The sequence below is a fragment of the Copadichromis virginalis genome, linkage group LG17 (genome assembly GCF_057382275.1).
Source record: "Copadichromis virginalis isolate Kocher_CV1m ecotype Utaka linkage group LG17, C_Virginalis_male_GT1.1, whole genome shotgun sequence".
Taxonomy (NCBI): Eukaryota; Metazoa; Chordata; class Actinopteri; order Cichliformes; family Cichlidae; genus Copadichromis; species Copadichromis virginalis.
This window is the reverse complement of record NC_140634.1, coordinates 24,290,196-24,316,844: the sequence shown is the minus strand read 5'-3', so window position 1 is coordinate 24,316,844 and position 26,649 is coordinate 24,290,196. Positions and strand designations below refer to the sequence as shown.

Below are 26,649 nucleotides of genomic sequence, written 5' to 3'. Positions count from 1 at the left end.
GGCGATATCATTGAGCCGTCCTTCCTTTCCCTGCATTTTCCCTTCTATTACACCACCTTCCTCCAGGCGGAGTCCATCGTCTTCAGCGTCATCCAGGCTCCTCGACACGGCACCATCGAGCGCACCGTCAAAGGCCAACACTACCGACAGATAAGCAGCTTCACCATGGACGACATCTACTAGAACCGCATCAGGTACTGTACAATGGCAGAGCGAGGCCGTGCCTGTGAGAGTGTGCGTGCTCTTTTGTGGGTGTATTCATGTGCTTCTGTCTTTGTGAGGACAGAAGCTGGGCACTTTTGCAAAAGGCGGGCACCTCTGGAAACAGAGAGTGAAAATATTTTTGCAAAGGACATGTTTGTCTAATTCATTAGTGCAGCATTACTGGATCACCTGTTTGAAGTGATATAATATGATATACAACTATCACTGAAACAGCAAACTTTGTAAATAAGCAAACAACACTTCTCATTCTCTAAAGGTTTGGCCACAGCTGTAGATTACGCTATCGGTGCTTGTTCACTCTTGACAATAATTACATTTCTAAATTGTCTTTGTGCATTTACAGGTAAACAATATCTAATATTTTATCTAAATGATTGCTTTGTCTTTGAAAAGGTGAAGAGCCTGAGGCTGGTGACAGTCCAGTTCTAATCTAAGGACAGCCTTCTTTGCCTGGCTGTGACGCAATCGGCCTTCAAATGCAGCCTCCGAAGGATGCAGCTGACGTTTTGGGACACAGCTACTATGTCGATCTGAGACAGCGAGACCGAGACAGCGAGACCAAGACAAGACCAAGACCACGTAAAAGTGGTCTCGAGACCAAGACCGGTCTTGAAACATCCAACATTTTGAAGCTTAAATATGACTCTGACTGTCCACCTGCTGTTTTAGAACTAAAGAACCCTCTTGGATGAGAAGTAAAACGTCTTCAAGAACCTAAGTCATGTTGCCTTCTTTTCAAAACACTGAATACCCACATGGGCATGAAGCAGGTAAAGCACTTTGGGTGCCTTGAAAAGCGCTATAATCCAATCCATTATTATTATTATTATTATTATTATTATTATTATTATTATTATTAAACCTTTACCTGTCTACCCTGGATTCACAGTGACCTCTTGTGGTTAAAATAATGCAGTACAGTTAAATGAGCCTCTTGTAAGATTCACAGACCTCTGTTGAGGTAATACTGTATGGAATCAGATTAACAGCTTCAGAAATTATAACAAAACGGAAGAACATATATATTCTTGGTATAAATGTGCAGATCACCCTAACCCTAACAAAATGATTACAGACTTATGGCTGACTTTTTTGTTTTATGCCAGCTTAATAGTTAGGTTATAAGGATATACAGCTCCACTTTATCTAAGCGTGTGTATAACAAAGGTACACACACACACACCTATCATGGCAGTGAATGTACAGCCTGGGTCTGCAGATTCCCATTTAATGTATACACACACACACACACACACACACACACACACACAAACACACACACACACACACACACACACACACACACACGTGTATATATATATATATATATATATATATATATATATATATAGATAGATAGATAGATAGATAGATAGATATAAAAAAAATCGAGTCACTGTTACATTTTTGACTTCGTAACTCACATTTTTGATAAAATAACTAATAAATAACTTTAACTATTTTTTATTTATTAGATAAAAATATGAAATGTTTTGATAGTTACACAATTTTTTTTAATCTCCAAACAAGCTTCCGTAGTTTTCTGTTTTAGTTTCTGTAAAAGAAAATTTCAGCTTATCTTTTTTGTTTTATCCTGTATTGTGAGTTTGAAATACGACTAGTCAGAAGAAGGAAAAACAGCTGTAGTACATTTCCACTCTTGCTATAGGCTGCAGGCAGTCACGTGTCTCCCATGCGCCAAGCCCTGTGACTCCGCCCAACGGCTGCTGTGATGTTATGAAAGCAGAGCAGTGGGTGTGACGAGCGGGGTTCTGCGGCTACAGACTCACAAACGGGTAAATTAACTCGTCTTTTTCTTCGCTTTTATGTAAAAAGCCGCTCCAACGGGCTCTGTAGCATCTGTATTTAGGTCTGCCGGCGCTTTGTGTCCGTGTGCAGTCGTGGCAGGCTGTGATCCGTCTGCAGTCCATGCTGTTTAATACATAACACAACACGCAGCATCACGTGTGCGCGGCAGCAGTCGGGACAACACCGTGCCCTGTTGGGTTTATGCAACTTTATGCAATGGTTTCAGTGTCGTGCAGCATAAATACACAAAGGTGGATTTATATGTTTTAAATTAAATGTTGTTTGTTTGGGATTTTTAATGTGTTACAATGTATTTCAGTGGTTTTTAAGTAATTATTTTCATGTAAAATCAGTTCTGTCCCCATAAGGTCACAAGGTGAGACACGTGGTGAAGTTATGAGTTGTTTGAGTGTTTTTTTTAATTTGTTTTGTTTTTGTTTTTGGCGTTTTCTGAATATTAAAAATAACAAAAAGTGTCCAAGTTGAGCCTCCTAACTATAAATATTTGCTGGTATTCATAGTCATCATTAATGGTAAGGTGCATATTTTGTATGGCGATATTGTTGCGATACAGGGATACACAGGACCAACAACTGCTGAATGTGTCTGTCTGTTTCTGTCATTGTGGACAGCAACAGATTTTTGACCATGTCTCAGTTTCGGTGTCCAGAAACAGACTGCATGTTATTGCCAACTTGACTGCATTCAAGTGCAGACTGATATCACACTGATGACAGACCAGTATCAGACTGATTGGATATAGTTTAACTTTTGTTATCTGCAGTTGATTAAATGTGATAAAGCCGACGACTCAGCATATCACAAAATTTTACTATAATATCCTTTTGTGCAGTGTCTGGTGATTCTCAATGTAATATTTGTGATGAAAAAGTCAGCATAGGCTCAAGAAAGTTGTTGCTGTTATTTTTCAGTATTTTCAGAGCAAGTGAGTTAACTGAATGAGGAAAATCACCTGATTGGCAGCTGACAGTATGAATCTTGTGACAGGCAGTCATAAGTGGTACATGACACGAACGCTGCAAATCCTCTGTAATGCATCATGGAGCACATCTTTCATCTCGGTGTGTAAAAATTGTAATTTTTTTGTGCTTTTTCTCATTTGTTCTGCACAGATCCACTACACTCTTTAGCAATGCTTCGCATCACCTCTGCCACCCTGTACACCTGCTCACAGAGGGTGAAGCTGCTCCTACCTCCTTCAGCCTCCACCTCCACTGATACCTCTCCCAGCAAAAGAGTGGAAAACCAGCGCACAGTGGACTCCCTTTATGAGCTTTCAGTGGACATTCGAAAGGTCCGCAAGTTCAGAGGCTGGGTTCTGTCTGAGTGCTCTGCGTATGTCTCTGAGACCGCTGACCTGCTGAGAGACATGGGTGCAGACACAACGGCTATCACCCACATCCTGGAAACTCACCCTGAGGCTATCCTGTGTCGCCCAGAGGACGTCGCCACGCAGCGAGACCTCTGGTTGTCTGTTTGTCCCAGCAAACGTCAGTTGATGAACATCATTGAAAAGTTCCCAGCCTCCTTTTTTACACTTACTCACCACGGTAACCAGCGGGCCAACATCCTGTACCTCCAGAACCTTCGCCTTAGCAAGAGGATCATCAGCAAGCTGATGGCCAGTGCCCCGCAGAGCTTCAGTCAGCCTGTGGAGCGCAACCAGGAGGTCATCCACACGCTGAGGGAGATCTACCTCGACCTGGGTGGAGAGGAGAGGAACCTACGTGTCTGGCTGCAGAAGCTTCTCAGCCAGAACCCTTACATTCTGCTGCGACCAGCTGAGGCTTGGAGGGACAGTCTGGGCTTCCTGAGGGAGGAGGGGTTCACCACGGAGGAGCTCCTCAGCCTGGTCTCCAGCCTCAGAGCCTCCATCGCAGAGCTGAAGCCTGAGGACATGCAACGGGCGATGGACTACATCGAAGCGGCTCTCTGCTGCTCTAAAGACGAACTTAAGCAAGTAGTGATCCGCTGCCCTGCCGTCTTGTACTACTCCTTGCCCACCTTATTGGGGCGGTTTCAGGGGCTGATGGATGCGGGAGTGACGATGGATCAGGTGAAGGAATCTCCAAATGTACTCGAGCTCACCACGCAGATCGTGCTGTATCGTATCCAGAAACTAGCCTCCTACGGATACGACATTCGCTCCGGCAGCCTGGCCGTTATTGTGGGAACAAAGAAGGACTTTGAGGCGAGTTATGGCAAGCTGCAGCTCAGGCAGCAGAGGCCACTCTTCAACCCTGTGGCTCCTCTGAAATCTGCTGAGGATTGAGTGTCGGTGCGCACCTTGTTATGAAATGTGGTTTACTGCTTCAGCTTTGTGCAAGGAAAATAAGAAAAGCCAGGCAAATTAAAATCCCACAAAAGGCTGAAGACTGTTCAGGAAATATGACACTATCTGTAAAAGTTTCCAGTTTGGGAAGTGCCTGTTGTGTGTGTGAAACAGCTGCTTTTCTTCTCTGAGAGAAGACTTTAACTGCAGCACAGAGTCTGTACGGTTTTTAATCCTCAGCTGTAAAAGGCTGATGCAAGTTTGTGAATGTAATAACTCAAGAATGAGGCCAAGTAGGAGCTTCAAATCGATACCACAGATGTATCTATAAAGTCTATTCAGTGGCCTCAAGGTTAGAGGTCAAATTTTCTGAAAATCTTGTGAATGCAATAACTTGAGAACAAGGCGATGTAGGATTTTGAAATAGATATCACAGGTGTGTCTCCTTTGGAGGATATGTGTGATAGGTGGTGTAGTAGTTAAGTATGGTGACAGATTCTTTGCCTTAACAGAAGACCATTCATTTTTCTCTGGCCAAACAAAACCATTTTATGCATGAGAAAATAAATTATTTAAAAAGTGTTTTTACTATTTTGGTGATTTGGTTTTTTTGCTCTTTTGAGGGAAGGCGAAGACTTCTTTTTTTCTTTAATTGTTCATTGATAGTGAAGCACAGGCCGTGGCATGCAGGCCTACCAGATACCGCTGGTACCATTTGACAACCAGTGGAAAAAGAAAGGGAGGGTGGGACATGGAAGTGAGGATAAAAGGTTGTATGCTTGTTTGGAAAATCAAGCATTTTCGTTGTGGCTGTAAGGGGAGTGGTCAGGATGTGGTCCACCTTGTGATATTTGGATAAATTACCTCCAAGATTAAAACAGCATTAGATGGACATTGAAGCCAACATCAGATGGTCTTTAACCTGCCAGCTCACTAATACAAAGTCCACAGTGGTTGCACTGATATGCACCAGTGTGAGTGTAGAGAAAGTGGTAGTCCAGTGTATTCACCTCTCCTGCTGTGAGACTACACTTATGCCCTATGCAGTGTCTGGGCCGCGGGTTCAGTAGGTCAGACTTTTACTGGCTACCAAATAAAGCCACATATAAATCTAATACTGTACCTGTAGTGAGAACTAGAGATGGACCGATCCGATATTACGTATCGGTATCGGTCCGATACTGACCTAAATTACTGGATCGGATATCGGAGAAAAATAAAAAATGTAATCCGATCCATTAAATATCACGAAAGCACCTCACAAAACTTGCAACACGCCGTAACTCGCCTCAGAACGTCGGAGCAGTATGCATCACGTGATAGAGCGGCTGTGGCATGCGGGACCTGTCGGTGGTCTGGATAGCATTTGGAGCTTCGCTAGCAACCTGGCATTTCATCTCCGATAAAGTTATCCCCGAGAGAAGTAAAGCAAGTGTGTAAGTCCATCTCTGAATGTTTGTAAAGCATTCCCACGTTAAGCTTAACGAGCGACTGCCTCTCGCTCTCCGGCTGCTACTTCAATCGTGAAACTGCTTAAATGATCAGCTGATCGGCTTTTCTGTCGCGAGTCCGTCTTTCTTGTTTGTTTTTGGCCCACTTTGCACCAGAAAGAGGAAACCAGCGGCTGAACAACAGCAGCACGTTTAAGCTTGATAAGCTGTTGTTAGAATTTATTTAATATTACTTTCTACACCAGGATCTTTTTCTACGTAGCTGACGCTGGTAACTGTGCAGGGGCGGATCTAGCAAAGTTTAGCCAGGGGGGCCGATAGGGCATTAACTGGGAAAAGGGGGCACAAAGACATACTTTTCTTTCTTATTCTCATTTAAAATGTCTAGCTTTTAATAAATAATTATCTGACACCCAAAGTTTTAATTTGATGTAAAACGAATAGAAGTCAACTACTGTATATAGTGACTATTAAGTCTAATATATATACCCTAGTAAGCTATAGTACTTTTTCCTTTGGGAAGGTACCATCTGTGCAGTCTGCAATTTTGTTGAAGAAAGATGTTGAATCTATTTAATATTTCTTGAAAAATAATTGATTTCTGTGCATTTTTTTCACACTGCATCAAATTAAGGTTGATTACGTCGATTAAGCATCATGAGGTGGCGCGTGAGGGGTGGTTCCCTATTTTTTATTTATTTATTTTTGTTGTTGCTGGGAGTTGGAACTCTATTAGTTAGGTTGCTTAATATTTACGCTAAGTACTCTTTAAAATACCAGAATAGGGAGGATGGTGTAGGTCTAAGTTTATTAGATTGATCAGTATTGCTGAACTATGAAATATTTTTTTTGTATACAGGTATAACAGAATAGCTTTAGTGTAGTTGTTGTTTTAAACTTGAGTATGAACTTGCAGACTTGCAAAATGCAGCAAGATATTTTAAAAAACAGTTTTGTTGATTAAAAAACACTATATCGGATTCATATCGGTATCGGCAGATATCCAAATTTATGATATCGGTATCGGACATAAAAAAGTGGTATCGTGCCATCTCTAGTGAGAACATTGACAAAGTACACTCACTGGCCACTTTATTGGGTACACCAAACAAACAAACAAAACCCCCCAAAAACCCAACAGCAGCCAACATGTCTTAATACTCTTTATCAATTATGGATCCCCAACCTCCTCTTATAACAACTATGCACTGTGCTGAGTCTGCATAATAAATGGTTTGAAAAACTTTAATAATGTAAAACAGCTCTATTACCGGGTTGCTTTGTGTACAGGTCTATGAAGTGGCAGGGGGATTTTTCCAGTGTCTGTACTGAATAATGCTACTTTAATTGCTCTACGTGGTCGAGACTGAAATGTTGTGCCTGTTTTTCATCTTCTGCTTCGCCGCAAATAGTTATTTAACTTGTTTAATGACTGAGCCTCAGGTTTGATAACTAAAGGCATCACACTAAAGCCGGTGGAATATATTAAGATCTCTAAAATTATTCTTAGACACTACAATAGGTCATCCAGCCAATTGCGTTGCTTTTGAAGGTACCATTGTAATGTGTATCAACTTGAATGAAAACCTACAAATCTAGAAAGGGCTGATTACATTTGGAAACTGCAAATTTTTCTCAAAGATTGAACTCTGACTTTTGAGTTACAAAGAAAAGACTGAAACTATTTGTATATTTGAAGCTGTTTTAATTAAACAAGCACATTGAGAAGGAACAAGAAGCAAGTGAAGCATTTCTCTCCAGTGGTACATTTATTAGAGAGTATATGGGTGGTGGGGTGGCACACCAGGAATATGCAGGCTCTGTAGTCCTCTCACCTTTTCTCAATAAACACAGACGAGGGCAATAACATGATGGTTTGTGTCATATAGAAGTTTGAAGGAATAAAACGAGTCCACTAGTACTGAAACACAGAAAGGATTTTTGCTGACATTTACACTCGATGGGCTCAATGTGGAAAAACTTTAAAAACTCGGGTGCATTAGCAGACATTTCTGACCATTTATGTTTTTAATGGAAGGTCTAAAAATGCATTTCTTTTTATTGAAAATTTCCCCAAAAGAACGATCAATCCACAATGAATTCTCATATCAAAAATATATCAACAGGTCTATGGCTACACAAAGAGAGAAAACACACATACAATATCCAAATATGTACACGTTGTATGTGAGCTGCTTTTAGCAAATTCATTATATACACAAAGACTTTAGTCTCGGCATTATTAACCCAAACAGGAGCACAGTGTAACATCACTGGCTGGCCCACACTGTAATAATATTCAGTCCGATTAAGTTGAGAAACATGTTTTGTGACAGGTGGGGATGCCCGTCCTGAAGGTGTGTTCGTGCATTGTAGTGCTGTAAGAAATATTTGAGTCTATTTTAGCGTCCATTTAGTTTTGGCTGTGTTCTCGATATGATTGAAACACCTGCAACAGAAGAAAGAACAATAAGTGGCATGTTCAGACATTTCTGAAAATACATTTAACTCCTTCAGTGCTGACTTTTTCAGCGCACTGAAAAACATTCCAACATTACATGTTAAGGAAAACAAAACATTGAGAATCTGACCTACAACTTTTCCTGTCACATGACCTGAGGTGAGTGAGGGTAATCTGCTGAAATTAGGTGCTTTGAGACCATACAAATATTTACTGCATTACAGGAACTCTGAGTGAAGTAGGTGTACTGTTACTGGTCCAGATGTGTGTCTGCTGTTTGATCGACGAATGAACGGAACACTGGGAATCCGGCATTTAAAGAACATAAACACTGATAAAAAAAAAAAAAATCAGCCATGTCAACAAACACTCAACTATCTTCCTCTCATCTGAACTCACAATCACAATGGTAGCAGCTGTTTCAGTTAAATCCACAGCAAAGCAAAACATAAAATAAAGAGGCTGAAACATGACTACAAGGAAATGAAAGCAACATGAGGTGGTGCTGCATTTAAACCTCTGGCTGGCAATTACATCACTTCAGAGTTCCTCTTAACAGTGGTTAGTAAACTGCTATTAATTACTGACTTAAAATTTGTGTATCTCATTGTGTGGATATTGTGGATTATAAAGGCAGGAACGGCTGATAAAAACACTGAAAAGGTTTGGCTCATGCCTGCCTTGTTCAGATGGTTTCTACTGGCAGAAGCAGTGAAAACAAGGACTGACAGTCAGTACGTTTCACCGTATTATTAAAAACAAGGAATAAAATTCCTATTTCTGACCCACCTCTCTGAATGCTGCTCACTAAAGTACATCTTGTATGTGTTTTATATAATAATAATAATGTGTGAGACTGCAACTGACCTCTTTAGTGGATGCTCTGTCTCTGGACTTTGGAACTTTTGCTATTCCCAGAGTCCTCACTGTGTCGTTTGCCACTGGTCTGAGTGGTGGGGTGGTGTTCAGGCCCTAAAAAAACATAAGAGCACATTTCAATAAACCATGAAACTATAAATTTCGACTAAATACAAAAACATGGCTTAAAATGAAAACACTCTTTTAGGGGTGGCGTGCAGTGATGGTCAAACACAGGACTGGGACTCAAGTTTTTCAACCAGTTAAGAAAGATTAATAAAAGAAATCATCATCAATCAGTGAAATGTTTCACTCGCACCTTTTTGAATTACAGGACCAGGATTCTGCTGCGTGCCTTGAGTGTAACACATCATACTGGTACTGGCAGCGTAACCTGGAACTTCAATTAAGATTCAAGGATTAGCAGCGAAACACTGAAGAAGATGCATGAAAGGATGCAGTTAATGCATGAAGCACATAAAGTACGCAAAACTCGTTCCACTTGGGGACCGGTTTCATATTGTCCAATCAACTGGAATCCTTTTTTTTTTTTTTTAAAAAAGCTGCTTTCAGGTGCTCCCTTATTTACTTTATTTACCAGGGGTCACCACGGTGGATATGCTGCATTCTTTAATGCTGGATGCCCCAGAGGCACTTGTGTCTCCTCCTGAGATCAAACCACTACACTATAAAACCATTGTGCAAACACCTGCTATATGTTCAAATATCCATCCATTGTCTTCCACTAATAGACTGACTCTATCCCAGCAACTCACATTCAAACCTAAGGGCAATTTACAATCACCAGTTAACCTAACAACACTCACTGCATGTCCATCCACTCCATGTAGACCTGACAACAAATCAACACAAACAAATGTACTTCCACGTGTTATGAAGGTGTAGGGGCAGTGATAAGCATCGCCACCTCATAACAACAAAGTTTGGAGTTTAAATCAGCTGGTTGTGTCAGGAGGAAGTCCTTTTACTTTTCTACTAAATTTAGACTTAAAGGGACCACTGCTCTCTTCTTAATGGTGTGTGAAATTTAGCACAGTCATGTTCAATGGCTTTTCTCTGGGTAGCAAAGAGCCAAAGCTTCCCAGCTAATCAGCACGCCTGTTATTGAAGGAAAATATCCTGCAGGGTGAGCAGATTATTTTTCTTAGAATGACAGATGGGTGATGGTCAGCTGCAACTAAAACTAACTGTCTTGTTGTTTAGACTCATAAAAATGTAGAGTCTACAATAAAAAAAAAAACTGGAAACTGAGATAATCAGTGATACAGTCCAGTTATAGCACCAGTAAAAGCGGCACACACAGGAAAATGATAAGCATCAAGTGGATAATCAAGTGAAGGTGCACGGGTAGTTAGTCCCCACCATGTTGGTGCATGCCGACGCTGGTTTGCGGATCCCCCTGCACGTACATCATGACACCACTTTGCCAGTCTCCCTGGGAGTGAACTGGCATCTGATAGGCTGAGAAATAAATAAAAGAACAAACAGGTCTTCTTCAAAGAGTTCACTGCCAGAGGCTACACAGGAAGTCATGAAACATCCACAAGTTTGAAGTGTCAGAGGAGGAGTGGGTCTCTGTGCCACTTACTAGATGGAGCTGCAGCATCACGTGAAGTCTCAGAGAATCGCATCGAATCTGAGGATGCCTCAGCGTTTCCATTTCCATTTCCGTTGCCATTAGAGCCAGATGGAACTGTAGCCAAAAGACCTGAAGACACAGAGAGTTACAGAGTTAGTCCAAAACATACACAAACAATAATATTAAAAATACCAAATTAAAACACTGAAAATGTATATGGTTTAAATACCTCATTTGTAGATATTTATGCTGACTTTGAGTTTTTTTTCATTACTACTTTTGAGACATTTTAAAATCACTGACTACAGTCCAAAATAAGGCATTTATTTATTTATTTTTAAGTGAATCAGGTATTTTCATTTCCAGCTTTATAATTTTAATCTTAGGTCTAGGAGAGCAGCTTTGTATGATTAACAATGTCTAATAGTTCTTATTGCGCTTTGGTGCTGCCCATCCAAATTAAAAGCTTTGAACAGAAGTGGGTGGGACTTATGAAAGATATCCACTCTCAGTGACACCATAGAGATGTCAAGATGTGGCATTACTGGGATTATTTACACATCCCAGCCTCGTTGAGCTTTTAATATGAGCATCCATCACTGTAGAAGTGTATACATGACAGAAAGCAAGGAAAAGCCTAATACCTCCACTTCAGAGATATTTGTGGGGTTCAGTCTGTTATTGGAAAGCTGATGGAGCAGAGTGTGTGACATGGACCAAAGGATTGCAAATGACACCAAAGTAGCAGTTTCAGTTGTGTTGAAAAATATTAAAAACAAGGAAAGACTTGTTCTGAAAAAATCTAACTGCAAATCACTGCTTGTGATCCATCAGTTGATCTTTCTTCATTTAAATTTTAATAATGCTGTATCTGCATCCTTACCGAGGCCTCTGTAACAGGAGAGCTGCTGGTAGATCTGTTTCATTCGCTCGATGTTGAGACGGCTGGCCTCTGCATGGTGCACCATAGGCTTTGGATAATGTACTCCAATAATACATTTGGCTGCCTTCTGCACAACCTCTGGAGCGTTCCAGGGATCATAAATATACTTGGCTGGAAATCCCCTCAGAATGGGCAGGTAGCGGCTGAGCGGAGAGATGAAGAGGTTTAGTTGCCATGTGAGTGGGATAATTAATTTCCAGGAAAAGCGTCAACTGCTATGGTGGAATTAACCACCCAAATGTTAGATGGAAATCTCTCAAACACAGACTCCTCTGATACCTTATTTTTGAGTAGGCACACATTTTATTGCTTGGTTGTGTCTGTTTACTAAGTGAGATAATGTGTGTCACAAGAATTTTCACTAAAATGTTTTTTTATGGATTTAATTTTACATGATAAAAGCCTTAGATTTACTCCTGCATTGTAAATTTTTACTGCTCTTGCAAAAATTTTCAAGTACAGATGTTTTGACAGATGCAACCCTACCGTATGTAATCTCCGTTGGGGTCTGTGCGGCGGCCGAAACCCACAGGGCAGTAGCAGTGGAAGAACTGCTGGAAGAAAGAGCTGCAGGAGAGCCACATCCAGCTGCCTGCATTCACACTCCAGTCTGCATCCAGCAGCAGCTCCTCAAACACCTGAACACACAATCAAAAACATCTCAGATCGACTGGGAAGCAATATTTGGTCCTGCTGAGATGGTTAACAACAAATGAGTCAAGTGTTTGAGTATGACAAAAAAATGACTGTGGGTAAATTTCTGATTAAATATATACAGTTCCCTGATGTCAATTAGCTGCTCCGACAGAGAGGATTTCATGCCGCATTTGGACTGCAGCTGGAGACGATAATCTGTCTCCTGCTCTGTTTTCTGGTTGCTGTGCTGCTAGAGCAGAGCAGAGACTAACGGGCTGCAGTTCATTACAGTTCCATTACAGTTAATGCTGAGGATTAGTGACTTACTAAAGAAGCAGCTGATTATGCTGATCAGCTATTTATTGCCACAAGGTGCTTAGAATATTTAATATTTACTGGGAATAATAATAATGGCTATTAATTTAAAAATGCCACTGTGTCTTGAAAGGAGCGGCACTCATTATGTAAATAAAATAAAATACTATTAAATAGGTGCCAGTATTTTTTACTAACACAACAATATTGGCACTTATGGTATAAATTTCTAGTTGATATCTTTTTGTGTACACACATTTTTAGAAAACTTGACCTCTGACCTTGACCTACAGGTCTAGGGCACCAATATTCAAACTCATCTGAGATAATCAGTAGATGGTATCACTTTCAAAAATACCCCCATAGGGTAGGGTTCAGTCTTGTATTTGCAACCAGAAGAAGAATACAAGTCTCAGACGTTTGTGCATAATTTTAGATTATTAGACGAGGAAGCTATAGCCTCCTTGTACATACAGTCTGTTTTCAGCTCCTCAGTGAAGAACCATTTGGGCTTTTCAGGGCTTTCGTTTGTTAAATGAAGAAAAAAAAAAAAAACGCATAAATGTATTAAGTAGTCCATTACTCACTATAAACAGTAGCTTCTAAAAGCAAAAAACTAATTTTGGATGCAAGCAAGTAAACTTATATTCTATTTTTAAACTCCCCAAGTGGTGTTTGGTATGAATTAAATAGAAACCAGATACTAGCATTACTCCCATCAGAACAATAGTAGGACACTGTCTACCTTCATTCCCTCCTCCCAGCTAATCCACAGGTCTCCTCTTGTCAGGAAACAGGCCACAGCATGCCTAGCCAGGTGGTGGATCCAGCCTTCCTGCCTCAGCTGGGTCATGATGGCATCAATCCAGGGGAAGCCGGTGCGGCCTTCTGCCCACTTGGCCAGCGCTTCGGGGTTGCGGTCCCAGGGTATCTGAACGCAGATGGGGTTACTCTCCATCTTGTCGAAGCAGGGGTTGTTGGTGGCCGCTGTGTAAAAGAACTCACGCCAAAGCAGCTGACCGTAGAGCGAGAGAGGAGGGGAGCTGTTCTTCTTCACCTTGTCAAGTAGGAGAAAGACACGTTACTGTCTGAGGCAGTCAGAGATTTGACTACACCAGCTGTATATTACGCAGGAGGGTTTTTTTTTGTTTTTTTTAAAGGAAAATTATTATTATTATAATGTGCAATGACAACTTTATTGTCATTGCACATGCACAGGTACAGGGCAACGAAATGCAGTAAGTAGTACTAGTAGTAGAAGTAGTAGTAGTAGTAGTAGTAGTGGTAGTAGTAGGTAATGTGATAAAAGATAAAGACTAAACCACTATATTACTTTAGCTCATTTACATATAAGCACTTGAGTCCAAACATACAACGAAAAAATTCAAGAGGGAGGCAGTACTGGTTAATTCACCTCATTACAGAATAAACTGTGAATCATTACATGGCAAAATAAACAGCCAGAGCATTAAATCACCCCTGCAAATATATCTGATGTCACAGTACTGGGTGTACCTTCCATGACTCACTCCTTGTGTTGGGTTTTTTCCATTACTCATATCTGTTATGGGCCCCATTTTGTAGACAATTGGTGTGTGTGTGGGTGTCTGGCCTTGTCACTCGGTCATCTCCTGTTCTGCCATCAGACTGTACCCCCAAAAGCTTTCCACCAATGATGCTCTCAGCCTGGTGATACGCATACCAAACTCACCAGCATGCCTAAAAAGATTCCAGCTCAGTGCAGCACCACTTAACTTACTCAACAATCAGCCAAATCGCAGCCTGCTAATACCAGCCACGGCCTTCAGTCAGCCCCACTGCAACCATATAGTAAATCCCTGTCTCTTGCACTCAGATCTGAGTCAGTGTTTTCGATTCCTCCCTGTGAGGTAAAGTGTCTAAAAATGAAACATGTAAAAAGGGACAAAAATCCTTCATCTTTTTTCTTATATTTAATCGAAAATAAATAAATAAATAAATACAGTAATAGTTTACACTTAAATATTACACCAAGAATGGGGACTTGGAGTAGCGCTATTGTTTCCAGGGCAGTCCCAGGACTCACTGGAGAGATTATATCTCGCAGCTAGCCAAGTACAACTCTGTGTCTCCCCCCAATGAGCTGGAGGAGGTGGGCACGGTGAGGGAAGTCTGATTGCTCTGCTTCAGACTGCTGTCCCTGTCACCCAAACCCTGATAAACTGCAGACAATGGATTGATTGACAGATGGATAATTCACCACAGCATCAAAAATCTGCACTTGACTCTGATATGCATACTGGTTTTAATTACTACATTCACCAAGATGTATGATGACCTGGTTAATTTTCTTTTTCAACAGCTGTTTTATGAGAAAATTATTTCAATATATTAATCATTTTATCAGTAAAAAAAAGTTCCTATTAATACAAGGAGAAGATATGCTGGAAACCTTCTCCCCCTGAGCGTGAAAGAAAAATTACCTTAATTACAGCGTCTTCTGTTCACACTTCAGTTCAAACAATGTTTTACTCTCCTAACAAGGTTGGGAGATTAATCACATTTTCATTTTCATTTTAATTCAGGCCATCCATTTTCAGAAAGATCAAACAAGATGGTTAAGATATTATGACTATCGATTGTTTTTCTTGTGTTACAAATCCTTATCACCTTTTCCATAAAGCACAGCGGTGTGCTTTAATCCACCCTAAAAGTCAAAAGTTGCTAACAGTTTAGCTGAGCTGGGCCAAGAATATGTAAATAGAGCGCTTTGTCAACAGGATTGATGGCAAATAATTTTCACAATGGGACACATGAGAAAATGGGACTTTTGTGGGAGGGGCTGCACTAATAAGCTTATAAAGAGATCAAATTAATATTGAGCAGAACCAAGTGCAGTTTGTTGGTGTAACCCTCCACTACAATTGTAGTTTCTCATGTGGCCCCTTGGGAAAATGAAATGGTGACCCCTGATCTAGAGGAAATAAAAGACATTCATGGTTGATTGCATCTGCCCTACCTGAAGGTTTCTCACCCAGTCTGCTTTTAATCCTGCAACATGATGTAAATTCTGACCAGGACGACCATTGTCATATGACAACTGTAATTCTGGTTGTCAAGAGGATGACTTTGTTCACAGTTTTGAATCTGATTTACACATCAGGTTGGGTTCTTGTGGAACATATCCTTCATATCCTTATTTAAAGACTTCAAAGATAATTAGAAACCCAATTTTTTAAGTGTAATTAATTAAGTATATTCCTACACACTTACCTTCCTGTAGAGGTCAGTAAGCTTAAAGTAGAAGAGACGGCAGGAGAGGCAGCCAAAGCGCAGGTAGGGGCTGAGGCCTGTGGGGCTGGCAAGCAGTGAGTTGGCGTTCATTCTAGGACGTTCAAAGTTTGCCACCCATGCCTGATAGGAACAATCACATGAAAACCTGAGACTTGTATCACAGCGAAACTCATTTTAAATGACAGAGCAGTGGGATTGTACTAAAATAAAAAATGATTTAACAAAAATTCTCTGCTCGATTTGCCTGACCTTCCTCTCCAAGTGCCTCTCAAGTCGTGTGAGAGCTTCAGTCTCTCCTCCTGGCCACACAGCTGAGGACAGGCCTTCAGTATCAAAACCTGCAGGGGTCAAATTAAAACTCACATATTATCATTTTTCATATATTTTTAATTCCCTGAAAAGAATATGTGCAGTTTATACCATTTTAGTAATCTTCATTATGACCAGAAGAGGGCAAACCAACACAACAAGAGGGTTAACTACATGTGTAGGTAGATTTATTTAAAGAGGGCTTTTTATTCCTGTCCTTGATCATTTTTTGTTTTATTTTTTTTATAATTCTGTTTATTAAATTTTTATAGATAAATGAACAAAAAAAATATAAAAGAAACAACAAAAAAGGCAAGAGTAATCAGTAATGCAACAGGACAGTGTCCTGTGTTTTTTTATGAAGAAATACAACAAGTAATATATGAATCCATATATGAAGGCCAAAAATAGGGCATGTCCATGTCCATGTTATGTGTTTAAATGCAGATTATGCTCAAGCCCCAGAAGTTTCACTAGTTTTCTTTATAACTGCTGAGAAAATATATTTTTGTGTTTTTAAGACATTTTTAAACATGAACTGCTAAGGAAGATATTACCCCTAACTAATTTTAGACATAAAAACAGAATGAAAAAGTTATTCACTACTAGAAATAAGTTTAAAAAGCTACAGAAAACCCAGGTAAATCTAATAACTCACTACTAATGTTGATTTGAGCAGATAACATCTGCTCAGTCATATTTTCTTACTACAGTTAGATTAATATCTGACAACTCTTTCCTCAAATCAGCAGCTATGTGTAAAGTCTGACACAGGACTCCTATTCTACCCTTGGCATCATAATCTGTATATAAAAGATGGACATGTTACTATATGAATTATTAATTAGTGAGGTCTGGTATAAAGCCTCCAACTTGGAATTGTCCCTAATGCATGCGTCCATCTTGGTGGTGAGTAAGAGTGAATCTGATCCAATTTAAGACACACCTGCAATTACGTCCATCATTTACATGCAGTTTATGTTTGCTGCACAGACTGTATGTAAATACAGTAACAGCTGCTGGGTCTAACAATCTCTGGTGGAAACTCAGCTTTAGACGGCTACTAGTAGTGCTGCTTTTTTCCACAAATGAAAATTACTTATTACAATTACATTTCATTACATAATTTAGACCTTACCGAGTTCCTCCAGGGAGGGGACCCCAAACTTCTCATCATGATCTTCAGACAGAGGGGTAGTGCATTTCCCCATTATCTCAGCAGTGATGGACTCCACAGGCACCTCCACAGGGTCCATACGACTGATGAGAGTCTGGAACCGCTTGTAGGTGAGGGGAGACTGACCCCCATTTAACTCTATGATCCTGCAGATGCAAAGATCAGAAACAGATTCATAAAAAAAACTTGCTCAGGACAAAGAACAATATGACAGCACTGTTTGTTGTGGTAAGGTGTGATAATAACTTACTTGTCCAGTTCATAGAGTGTGTGGGAGGTGCGAACTGTCACCTCAACTCCAGCCTCAGAGGCCAGCTTCTTAATAGCTGCATCTCGCTCTTTCCCAAAGGGCTCAGAGTCGTATTCATATGACAGACGAGTAATTTTCCACTCCTGGAAAAAAGGAGTAAATCGTAGAATGTTTAGGATTCACACAAAATGTTTGAGGCACTGTTGGTTGTGCAGCTTAAATCAGATTCAAGTTTCACCTTGAAAAGTCTGGGAAAGACATCAGTGGGTTGGCCTCGGATCACAAACAGACGAGAGTTGAGCTTACGGAGGCTGGAGTCCAAGTCCTCAAGACTCTGCAATAAGAACCTGCAGATGACAAGGAAATCTGTGTCAATGTTCATAAAGATGCTACAATATCAGTCACTGCATGATGAAGGAGTTTGATTAGGGAGTACAACTATTGATTTTAGCTTATACAGGCAAAAGGTAAAATGCCCTTAAAAGAGTAGAAGTTTCCATTCACTTTGCTCTTTGACATTTTTATACAGCTGAATTAAATGAGACCACTCCTTCAAAATCTTTTTTTCTAAATTACCAATTGACTAAGACATACCAAACATCTTATATACTGAAGATTTGAAGTCAATGACCAAATTACATGAAATTATCTATTTTTATTGCACTTTATTGAAGATATATCCTATGTAATAAAAGACCTTTAAGCTCTACTCAACTTTAATCTGATTTGCACACTAAGGAAAAACTTATCTTTTCTTATCTGCCTACATATAAAAAAATGTTTAAATTAACTGAAGTTGATGTGTGATGTATTTGCTTGTTGCATGTACATATCCTGTCATGCAAACTCTAAAAATATCCCTTCAACACCAAAAATACATAAATATATGCTATAACTGACATTTTTCATCTGACTTTTAAACTAGATTTTTTTTTTTATATCAGTTATTCAGTTTTAAATGCGTTTATTCAATCATTTATTGAGCTATTCCTTAATTAAATTATGTTTGGACCTTTGTCTCTCAGAAGGAATAAAACTAATAAATAGTTATAATGGGGAAATTACATATTTGTACAAATAGATTAATGCCAATATATATCTAGAATCCTATTATTTCAGAATATTATTTATATCAATTTAATGGCATATCAGTTTTTTTTTTTTCCTATTAAGGCATTTCTTTACTAATTTTTGATTTTGGCAGTTTTTGGTCCCCCACATAATTTCACCTCCACTTTGCATGAACAAAGTTTGACAAGACTTATTCCACTATTGTCATAGCAGATTATTATTACGTTCTTGTTTTTCCAAGTTCAAATTTACTGTCCTTGCTCTACATAGCCCACGTTGATAAAATGTAAAATGTTATTTCTTTAAGTAACAAAAACAAGACATGTAAGATTAGCAAATGTACACCAGTGTGGGACAAACTGTGGGGTAAAACAGGACTGTTTAGCTAAAGCACAATATCTCTTCATATCAAGTGTCCCTTAATTAAAAAAAAAAAAAAAAGCCAAGGCTGAACACACACTCAAGGCTGAATCATGCAGACGGTGCATGAGTTGACCAACCCTCATCCATGAGTTTAATCATCTCTGTATGCAACGTCAGCCATCATTTAAATACAATGTGCTGACCTAACTGGTGGAAGTATGAACCAGCATTAACATTTTATTGGTTTAACAACAGTGCAATAACTGAACTATAGTATAATTTGCTTCTGTTTTTATATGTTCTCCAAAATAAAAAAATACCAACTGTAAGCATCAGAACACACACCCACAGGTACACACACATGTAAACACAAAGCGGCAGTAATGTGGTGCTTCCCGTTCTGTTGCTATAGGTAACAAAATTTGTAGGTGGATGCTTCCTGTATCATTCCGGTCTAATTATGTCTTTTACTGATAAGACAGCCAGGTAAGGGCTTCTAGTGAACTTTATGTAGTTTTCATTATTATTAAAGCTTAAATACTTTGCAAATATTATTCAGCCAGGCACCTGACCTAATCTATTGTCATGTAAAGAACAAAAGGGGTGTGGGTTTTAAGGTTTTATGGTAAATAAGGAAGACATTTTAACTGCATAACCGCAACATAGGATCAAAGCCGAAAAATATGTAAACAAATGTCCCCAAACTAACAGTAAACAGAAATACAGGTATTAACTTACAGGGAACTCTGGGTATCTCCGCTAAGACTACTGGATAGGCGGCCAGAAATAAATGGATGGATGGTATTTATTAATTGTTAAATCTATTCATTTGTCTGTGTATTACAGTTCTTCTGAAACTCCAAAATTTGTTTTCCTAAACGTATTTTTTTTTTATTCTTTATGTATTATATATGACATGGGGGGTCAACTTTGTGGGTACTGGCTGAAACAGGAAAGTAAGCCTAGAGCCAGGAGATCGGCAATTTCATGTATTCATGGGAACATTAACTTTTTTCTTTTTTTTTTAGATTAAGGCCTCTCTGTACACCGCACTCCTCGTAGCACCAAGCAAATGATTCACTCTGGCAAGGTCAGAAACTCTGCCGAGACAAATCGTGGATAATGTCATTATATGTTGATAACAATTTGACACAGGAAATACATCGCTTTCGCAAGTTTTTATTCAAGCTTTAACAGTGCTTTGAGAAATGATAATATCATATCAGTGTGACACAAAGCAACTGAAACTTCATTAATGATAAGAGTGAATTGTTGTTTAAGACTAGCTACAATAGTGGTGTCTTTGTTGAGTGTGAGCTACAGCACAGCTAACAGACTTCCTACATCTTGAACCAGATTATTCCTGCCAGTCCAAGGTCATTTCCTATGCCAGCTGCTTTGCTCTCCTGACCTGTGAAGACAGTTTGATTCTGCAAAGCTAGACTCAGACTACTCAGAGTCCTTAAGCTATGTTCATCTATGGTATTCAAACAGAGACAGAGCTGTGCTGGATTCGGTGTTAAACGAAATCCATTCATACCTGTTTTTCATTATTTTCACTCCTACATCTGTCCTATTTTTCAAACAACTCCACAAGGATTTCAACCAAATGAACCTTCATAATCATGGGCCACCCAGCATGAGAATTTCAACTAGCTTAAACAGATCTGAAAATGGATATCAGATGGATGCAGCTTTGTTGGGATTAGTGTTCAAAGCAGTGTGCCACACCAGAGTTGGGTCTTTTGCAGAAGCAGGCGTGCAGAAGTAGGTCAAAAGGAAGAGAGAAATGGATAGGTTTTTTTTCTTCCTAACACACTGACCTACTTATGCTATGCCTGTCGCTGGTGGAAAGGAGGGAAAGTTATAATGATTATGTCATCTGGCATTGGCCTACCTTAATCACTGAGGATCACCGCCTACATCTCAAGAAAAGGGAGTGCTCGCTCTTTAGCAGGCAATTCAAATGATAAAAAAAAAAATGTGCAGAAACAGGTGCCAGTTATAGCAGCTGCAGGCTGGGGGCGATCATGGCTCAAGAGTTGGGAGTTCGCCTTGTAATCGGAAGGTTGCCGGTTCGAGCCCCGGCTTGGACAGTCTCGGTCGTTGTGTCCTTGGGCAAGATACTTCACCCGTTGCCTACTGGTGGTGGTCAGAGGGCCCGGTGGCGCCAGTGTCCGGCAGCCTCGCCTCTGTCAGTGCGCCCCAGGGTGGCTGTGGCTACAATGTAGCTTGCCATCACCAGTGTGTGTGTGTGTGTGAATGTGTGTGTGAATGGGTGGATGACTGGATATGTAAAGCGCTTTGGGGTCCTTAGGGACTAGTAAAGCGCTATATAAATACAGGCCATTTACCATTTACATGTCTGATTTGTGCATAAAAAATTAAATAAAAGGAATGAATCAGGGCATGCTGAGTGAACTGCGTGGGCTCTGTGTCAGCCCAGGCTGCTGTTACATAACTGCAGAAGCATAACAACATGGATGCTCATAACTGGCCCGACTTTTATGCTCCCCTTCTCTTTAAGAGACGGCATGGGACTGCAACGCAAACCAAAGCTCACGACGGGAACAGAAACATAAAACACAAAGGGAGACCCCTACTGTACTTTAAACCTCAGGGGTACTTTCATTCATCCAGCACCTGCCTGTAGACCATAAAAACTGCCAAGTGAGATGCTGCATTTTCTATACAGAAGCAGGAAGCTGAGTTCTACTGAACATATAAGTAAAAAGGATCCCAACTGTTTGTTTTTACTAGGGAATTTTCCAGAAAACTGTCAGCCATTGGGTATCAGACCATTAAAGTCAACGGTCCACGCACTTATCTCCAACACATGACCCTGTAAAGCTTTATATACTTCTTTGTGTCACTAGACACAAGCAGCCTGCTACTATCTTGGTTGTGAAACAATCGGAGACACATGCTGACAGTCTGGAGGTCATGAAATGTCAGTTACATAAAATTCTTCATCATAAAATCTTTAGAAATGTGGGACTATAGGGTCAAAAGTAGACACTATATAGTCTTATGTCATTTTAAGAAAAGCCAAGAAATATGCAAAAATAAAACAGCCATCTAAAGTGCATTTTTAGCATCTAAAGTTTAGTCCGAACAGTTCAGACTAAAAACGGCAAACCTCAAGAGAATATGAAGATGCTTAAGATCCTTTCCCACATGTGGAACACAGCAGGAAATAGTGTGCTAAGATGCATTCACACAACTGATAATATTCAGTGTGGTTTAGGCAATAGAGCTGCCTGGACAGAAGATACAGAAGGGAGGATACATGACCCCCACTTGCTAGAAGTAAATGCGCCAGATTATTGAGAGTATCTTGGTAGCTTGCAGATCCACGTTTATGATATTTGAGGTGAGTGTCAAGATGTGAAACAGGCAGTAATGTGAGAGAACAGAAGCTATAATATACAAAGAACTTCACTGTAGTGAAGTGTTAAAAGCAGTGAAAATTCTGTGAGGCAGCCATTTTTTGTTACACATTTGTGAAGTGAGAAAACAATGTTTTAAACTTTGATGTTTTTTATTTTCTCACTTCTTCCTCTTTGTGGTGAACTCTGCTGTCACAGCCTTCCTGTTCACAACAGCTTCTCAACCAGCAGACATTTAACCTACAAACAACTTCATCACATAGGAGGTATACACACAAATGCATCTCCAGAGTCTTTGCATAGGCTGAATTCCCTCTCTCTTCACACCCAATGCTTAATTCTTACACCATCATAATCTGGCATCACACTGACCCTGTATTAGGGAGCTGGTTGGGTAAATATCGAATAAACCAACTAGGTCAAATACTTGCGTCCTACCAAAGTTCATAGATGCAGTGCACGTGTGGAAACGGCTCAAAGCAATTTAGCATTTACAGCTCTGTCTGAGATCCGTACATTCATGTGTCTAATCTTTACAGAGGAAATATTTACTGATCCGAATGTAATTCACAATGCTACAACCATGTAACACAAACCAGTTAGTATATGTGGTTTGTGCTGAAATGAGTCAAAGAAACTGAATATGAAAGTGTTTTGAGATCTGCTGATGTGCAATAAACCACTTTATAAACAACAGTTTAACATTATATCATCAGCTGAAAGTCATTTAAGAATAATTAGAGTTTACCAGGGAGGTGAAAATACTGTTTACCCATCTGAGATCTTAGTCACCTTTTGAAGGACAACGTAATGTTATAATTTATGTGTGTAGTCAGTATTCATTATGCCTGATCTAACTGATATAATTGACGTTTCTCCTGGTTTTGATGTTTTGTTTCAAAGTGATAACTTAGTGAAGATTATAGTTTAGTGAACAATACATGAGATGAAGTAAGTGAGTGCAAATATATGTTAGTGACCTTATATACAGTTGATGTCATAATTTGCTGTACTTTGCTATACCTCGTATATGTAGGTCAAAATTCAGGTGACAGTGCAGCAGCTCCATGGCCTCTTTTTGTTTGGTTCATTTAGAAAACACCCAGGCTTTCTTTGTTTGCAAAAACAAACAAAACTTGGCAATCAACATCTCAAACAATGTAACAGCTTTGACCTCAAATGCAAGATAAAAACCAGTTGGGCAATGCTTTGCCATGCTATTCCTTACATACTTTGTGATTTTGGCAGAAAGTCTTGTTCCTCTTACTTTAAGTAATCGGGGTTTTTACAGTTCTCCCAAAAAGATTTTGATTGTATTTTTCTGGGTTCATAATTCCATCAATTTTGACAAGATCTCCAACACCACTGTCTGAAACACAGCCTAGCTCACATGAGAATCTCAAACATGTTTTCCATATGGATGTATACACTTACGGTTGTACCTCTCTCCTGACCTCTGTACATTTCAATGATGGTGTGAAAAAATTTCAAATTTGGATTTATCACTCCATCAGACCTGTTGCCACTACTTTTTAATTCAATTCTTGTGTAATTTGGTAAACCTCAGCCTTTTGTCCCTGCTTCCTCTCCTTATTAAGAGTGGCTTTTTGACAGCCAAATGACTGAGGTCATTTCTGATAAGACATCAGTTAAGAGTAGATGGATCAAATGTGTCATGTCTTTGCTGGATTTTTTTCATGTTCCTTAAGAACGTGACTTTCAGATACTGTTTATCTACTATTTTTTTTAGGCCTGAAACAACTTCTTTTGTCCTGAGCTTGTCCTATTTCCTCAAATTTTTTAAGGACACAATGCACACCATGTCAAGATACCACACATTTTCAGTTAATACCTCTTCGGGGATCACCTTGTTGGCACAAGAATAGGTTTTTATGCCTGTCAAACTGTTATCTTACTATATTTTAGGCATTTGTTAAATATTCAAATAAAGAAATGAGAGCAAATTATGTGTTTTTGTGACAGCCTGCTAGTAACAAAATGACAAACAATACAATTTAAAACTGGTTTGTTGCCATGTTGTATGTGATTTGTAGACAACATTTGTTCATCCCTTTAGTTAGGGACCTGGTCAGGTACAAAGACTGGACTCAATATAGGTGAAAAAGCAGCTAAAGTCTCAAGAAAAATGTTGAAAGATCTTCAGCAAGCATGGAGAACATTTCACAAGACCACTTAAAATATTACAAATAATCTAGCTCCTTGGAAGCTAAATATAAGACTTTTGCAAAGTACTGCATATCCTGTTGCTATGTTATTACAGCCATTAGGAAACACAACAGCCAGAAAGAGACATGAAACCGTCACAAAGATACACAAAACAACAATATATGCTATATGTTATGTAAATGGATACAAATGTGCCGTTTGCAACCGTTTTTATCTTGTGCTGTTGTTAATGCATCCTGTTGTGCTACATGTGTGGTAGCGCGTGGTTAAATTCACGCTTCCCTCACCTCCACCTGTTGATGCCAACGTTGGAAGAGCCCGCAAACCAGGGGTCGAGGATGTAGACGCAGCGGACCGTATCCGCTCCCAGCAGAGATTCCTTGAGCGACGGGTTGTCGTGGAGCCGCAAGCCCTTCCTGAACCAGTGGATCGTATTAATGACCATTACTCAACTGGACGAGTCCTTTTCTTCCTTTTTGAAAGAGGTCAACAGTCTTTTGGTGCTCACTCGACTTTTATCCCAACTACTCACTCACAGTTTCTTTTAGGAAGAAAAAATATCACCTTGAATAAAAATTGGTTTGAAAAAGAAATCCTTTTGGGGTTCAATAACGCAGTCCAACTTTTATAATTATCCTTGCTCTAACAGAGCTTTTTCCATAGTGTCGAAAAATGTAGAAACCGCTGGCTGCTGAACCATTTGGGCTCGAGGCAACGCGCGCGCTCCGGCAATATGACAACTAACGCGGCGGGCTTTAGGACCCGGTGTGCTGCGGAGAAGTAGAGCGGCTCGTTGTATAACTTGTTTTTCTGAATGATGAAAAAATTAACGTATAAATATATGCTAACACTCCTGGGCGGGCCTGCTTTCTACAGATATTAATTAAGTCAAACGCAATAACAGAGTACTTAACTGGCTTGTAATCTAAACCCACAAGACACCGTGGCAAGACCGGCTGTTCCGTGCCGCGAATACCAGGGAAGCTGGTTATGTAAAATACAATTTCTAACAGAAATATTGTAAAATTCGTCGTCCTACTGTTAGCTAGATCAATACTTAGCTGTTATAACCGCTTCTCGATTCCGTATAACCCGTCTGCCTCACTGTTGAGCTGATATTTTGAGCTGCGACCTCAAAAGATTTTCCTTTACAACGTCCACGAATAGCTGCTCAACCTCTTCACCGCACCTACAGCCGAGACACCGCCCACTGCCAACGTGCGTAGTTCCGAGCCTTCTGATAGGTCCGAATCGCTTTGTGCGTTTCGCGGCGTGGTCACGTTTTTCCAGCGTGCTTTCTGCATGCCAGCATGCACAGATAACTTACCCGCTTGGTGTTACTGATGAATTATGACCTCTTATGGCGGACTGAACGGACATAGCACGTCAGCGGGTCAATTAAGTTTGGCTAATAATAATCTTAAGAGTAAAGCAGACCCGGAAATCTTAACCATACTCGAGTGTTTCTATTTGTATACTTCATGTTTTATAACAGGTTAATGAAAAAATAAAATAAATACAAATATGAGTTACAGAGGTTACACGCACAGACTTTAAAGACTTATTGGGGTAAAAATGTGGAGCTTTAACAATAAAAAAGAGTCCTCATCAGTTGCAAGAGTGCACTGGCTTGTTTATACTAAAAGAACCCGGATGTGCACATGAAGTCCGGCATGATCGAGTGGCACTCGCTTCCTTGTCAGTGTGTGTGCATGTGTGGTCTAGTGCAATAAGAAGTGTAGCTCGTAGTTAACATGATATGAATTCTCATTTTCTGAATTTGCTCTTAAATTTGCCCAACCTACAAACAAAAGACAGTGAACTTGTGAAGACTAGTTTTTATTTGTCACTTTATATGTTCATTACACTACATTTTCTTTTTACCTACTTAACCTCCTATATTTCAGAAAGCTGTTCCAATTGCCTTGTTTCCTGAAAGGTTTCATAAAAGTAAACGTGTACATCTGAATATTGTTAATAATAATATTAGCGGTAGTAATCATTAGCAGTTGTAGTGGAATAGGAAATGTTATACTCTT

At 39.8% G+C, this 26,649-nt stretch overlaps 2 protein-coding genes across 3 annotated transcripts; one reads left to right on the top strand and one right to left on the bottom strand.

Moving 5' to 3' along the window:
• The first annotated feature begins 1,942 nt into the window (after window positions 1-1,942).
• LOC146689480 (transcription termination factor 2, mitochondrial-like) lies at window positions 1,943-4,908 on the top strand. Its single transcript, XM_085437412.1, has 2 exons — window positions 1,943-2,021; window positions 3,168-4,908. Exon 2 carries the CDS (start codon window positions 3,188-3,190, stop codon window positions 4,325-4,327), a length of 1,140 nt encoding a protein of 379 aa, XP_085293538.1. The 5' UTR covers window positions 1,943-2,021; window positions 3,168-3,187; the 3' UTR covers window positions 4,328-4,908.
• Window positions 4,909-7,464: 2,556 nt separating this feature from the next.
• Window positions 7,465-25,815, bottom strand: LOC146689479 (cryptochrome-1-like). Of its 2 annotated transcripts, XM_085437690.1 has the most exons (14): window positions 24,898-25,815; window positions 17,839-17,947; window positions 17,601-17,743; window positions 17,312-17,496; window positions 16,114-16,202; window positions 15,844-15,984; window positions 13,337-13,648; window positions 12,127-12,278; window positions 11,581-11,783; window positions 10,707-10,826; window positions 10,481-10,579; window positions 9,417-9,497; window positions 9,107-9,211; window positions 7,465-8,227 (listed from the first exon to the last, which is right to left on the bottom strand). In XM_085437690.1, exons 1-13 carry the CDS (start codon window positions 25,053-25,055, stop codon window positions 9,111-9,113), a joined length of 1,893 nt encoding a protein of 630 aa, XP_085293816.1. In that variant the 5' UTR covers window positions 25,056-25,815; the 3' UTR covers window positions 7,465-8,227; window positions 9,107-9,110. The 2 variants fall into 2 exon arrangements, with proteins under 2 accessions (XP_085293816.1, XP_085293817.1); XM_085437691.1 differs by lacking the exon at window positions 9,417-9,497.
• Window positions 25,816-26,649: the final 834 nt, after the last annotated feature.

Bases quoted from the DNA above. Each gene is read 5' to 3' on its own strand.
- LOC146689480 (XM_085437412.1), top strand. From the start codon at position 3,188: ATGCTTCGCATCACCTCTGCCACCCTGTACACCTGCTCACAGAGGGTG.
- LOC146689479 (XM_085437690.1), bottom strand. From the start codon at position 25,055: ATGGTCATTAATACGATCCACTGGTTCAGGAAGGGCTTGCGGCTCCAC. The intron at 11,784-12,126 runs GTAGGGTTGCAT...CTCTCCGCTCAG, and splicing joins CCCAACGGAGATTACATACG to CCGCTACCTGCCCATTCTGA. The intron at 10,827-11,580 runs GTAAGGATGCAG...CTGTGTCTTCAG, and splicing joins CTCCTGTTACAGAGGCCTCG to GTCTTTTGGCTACAGTTCCA.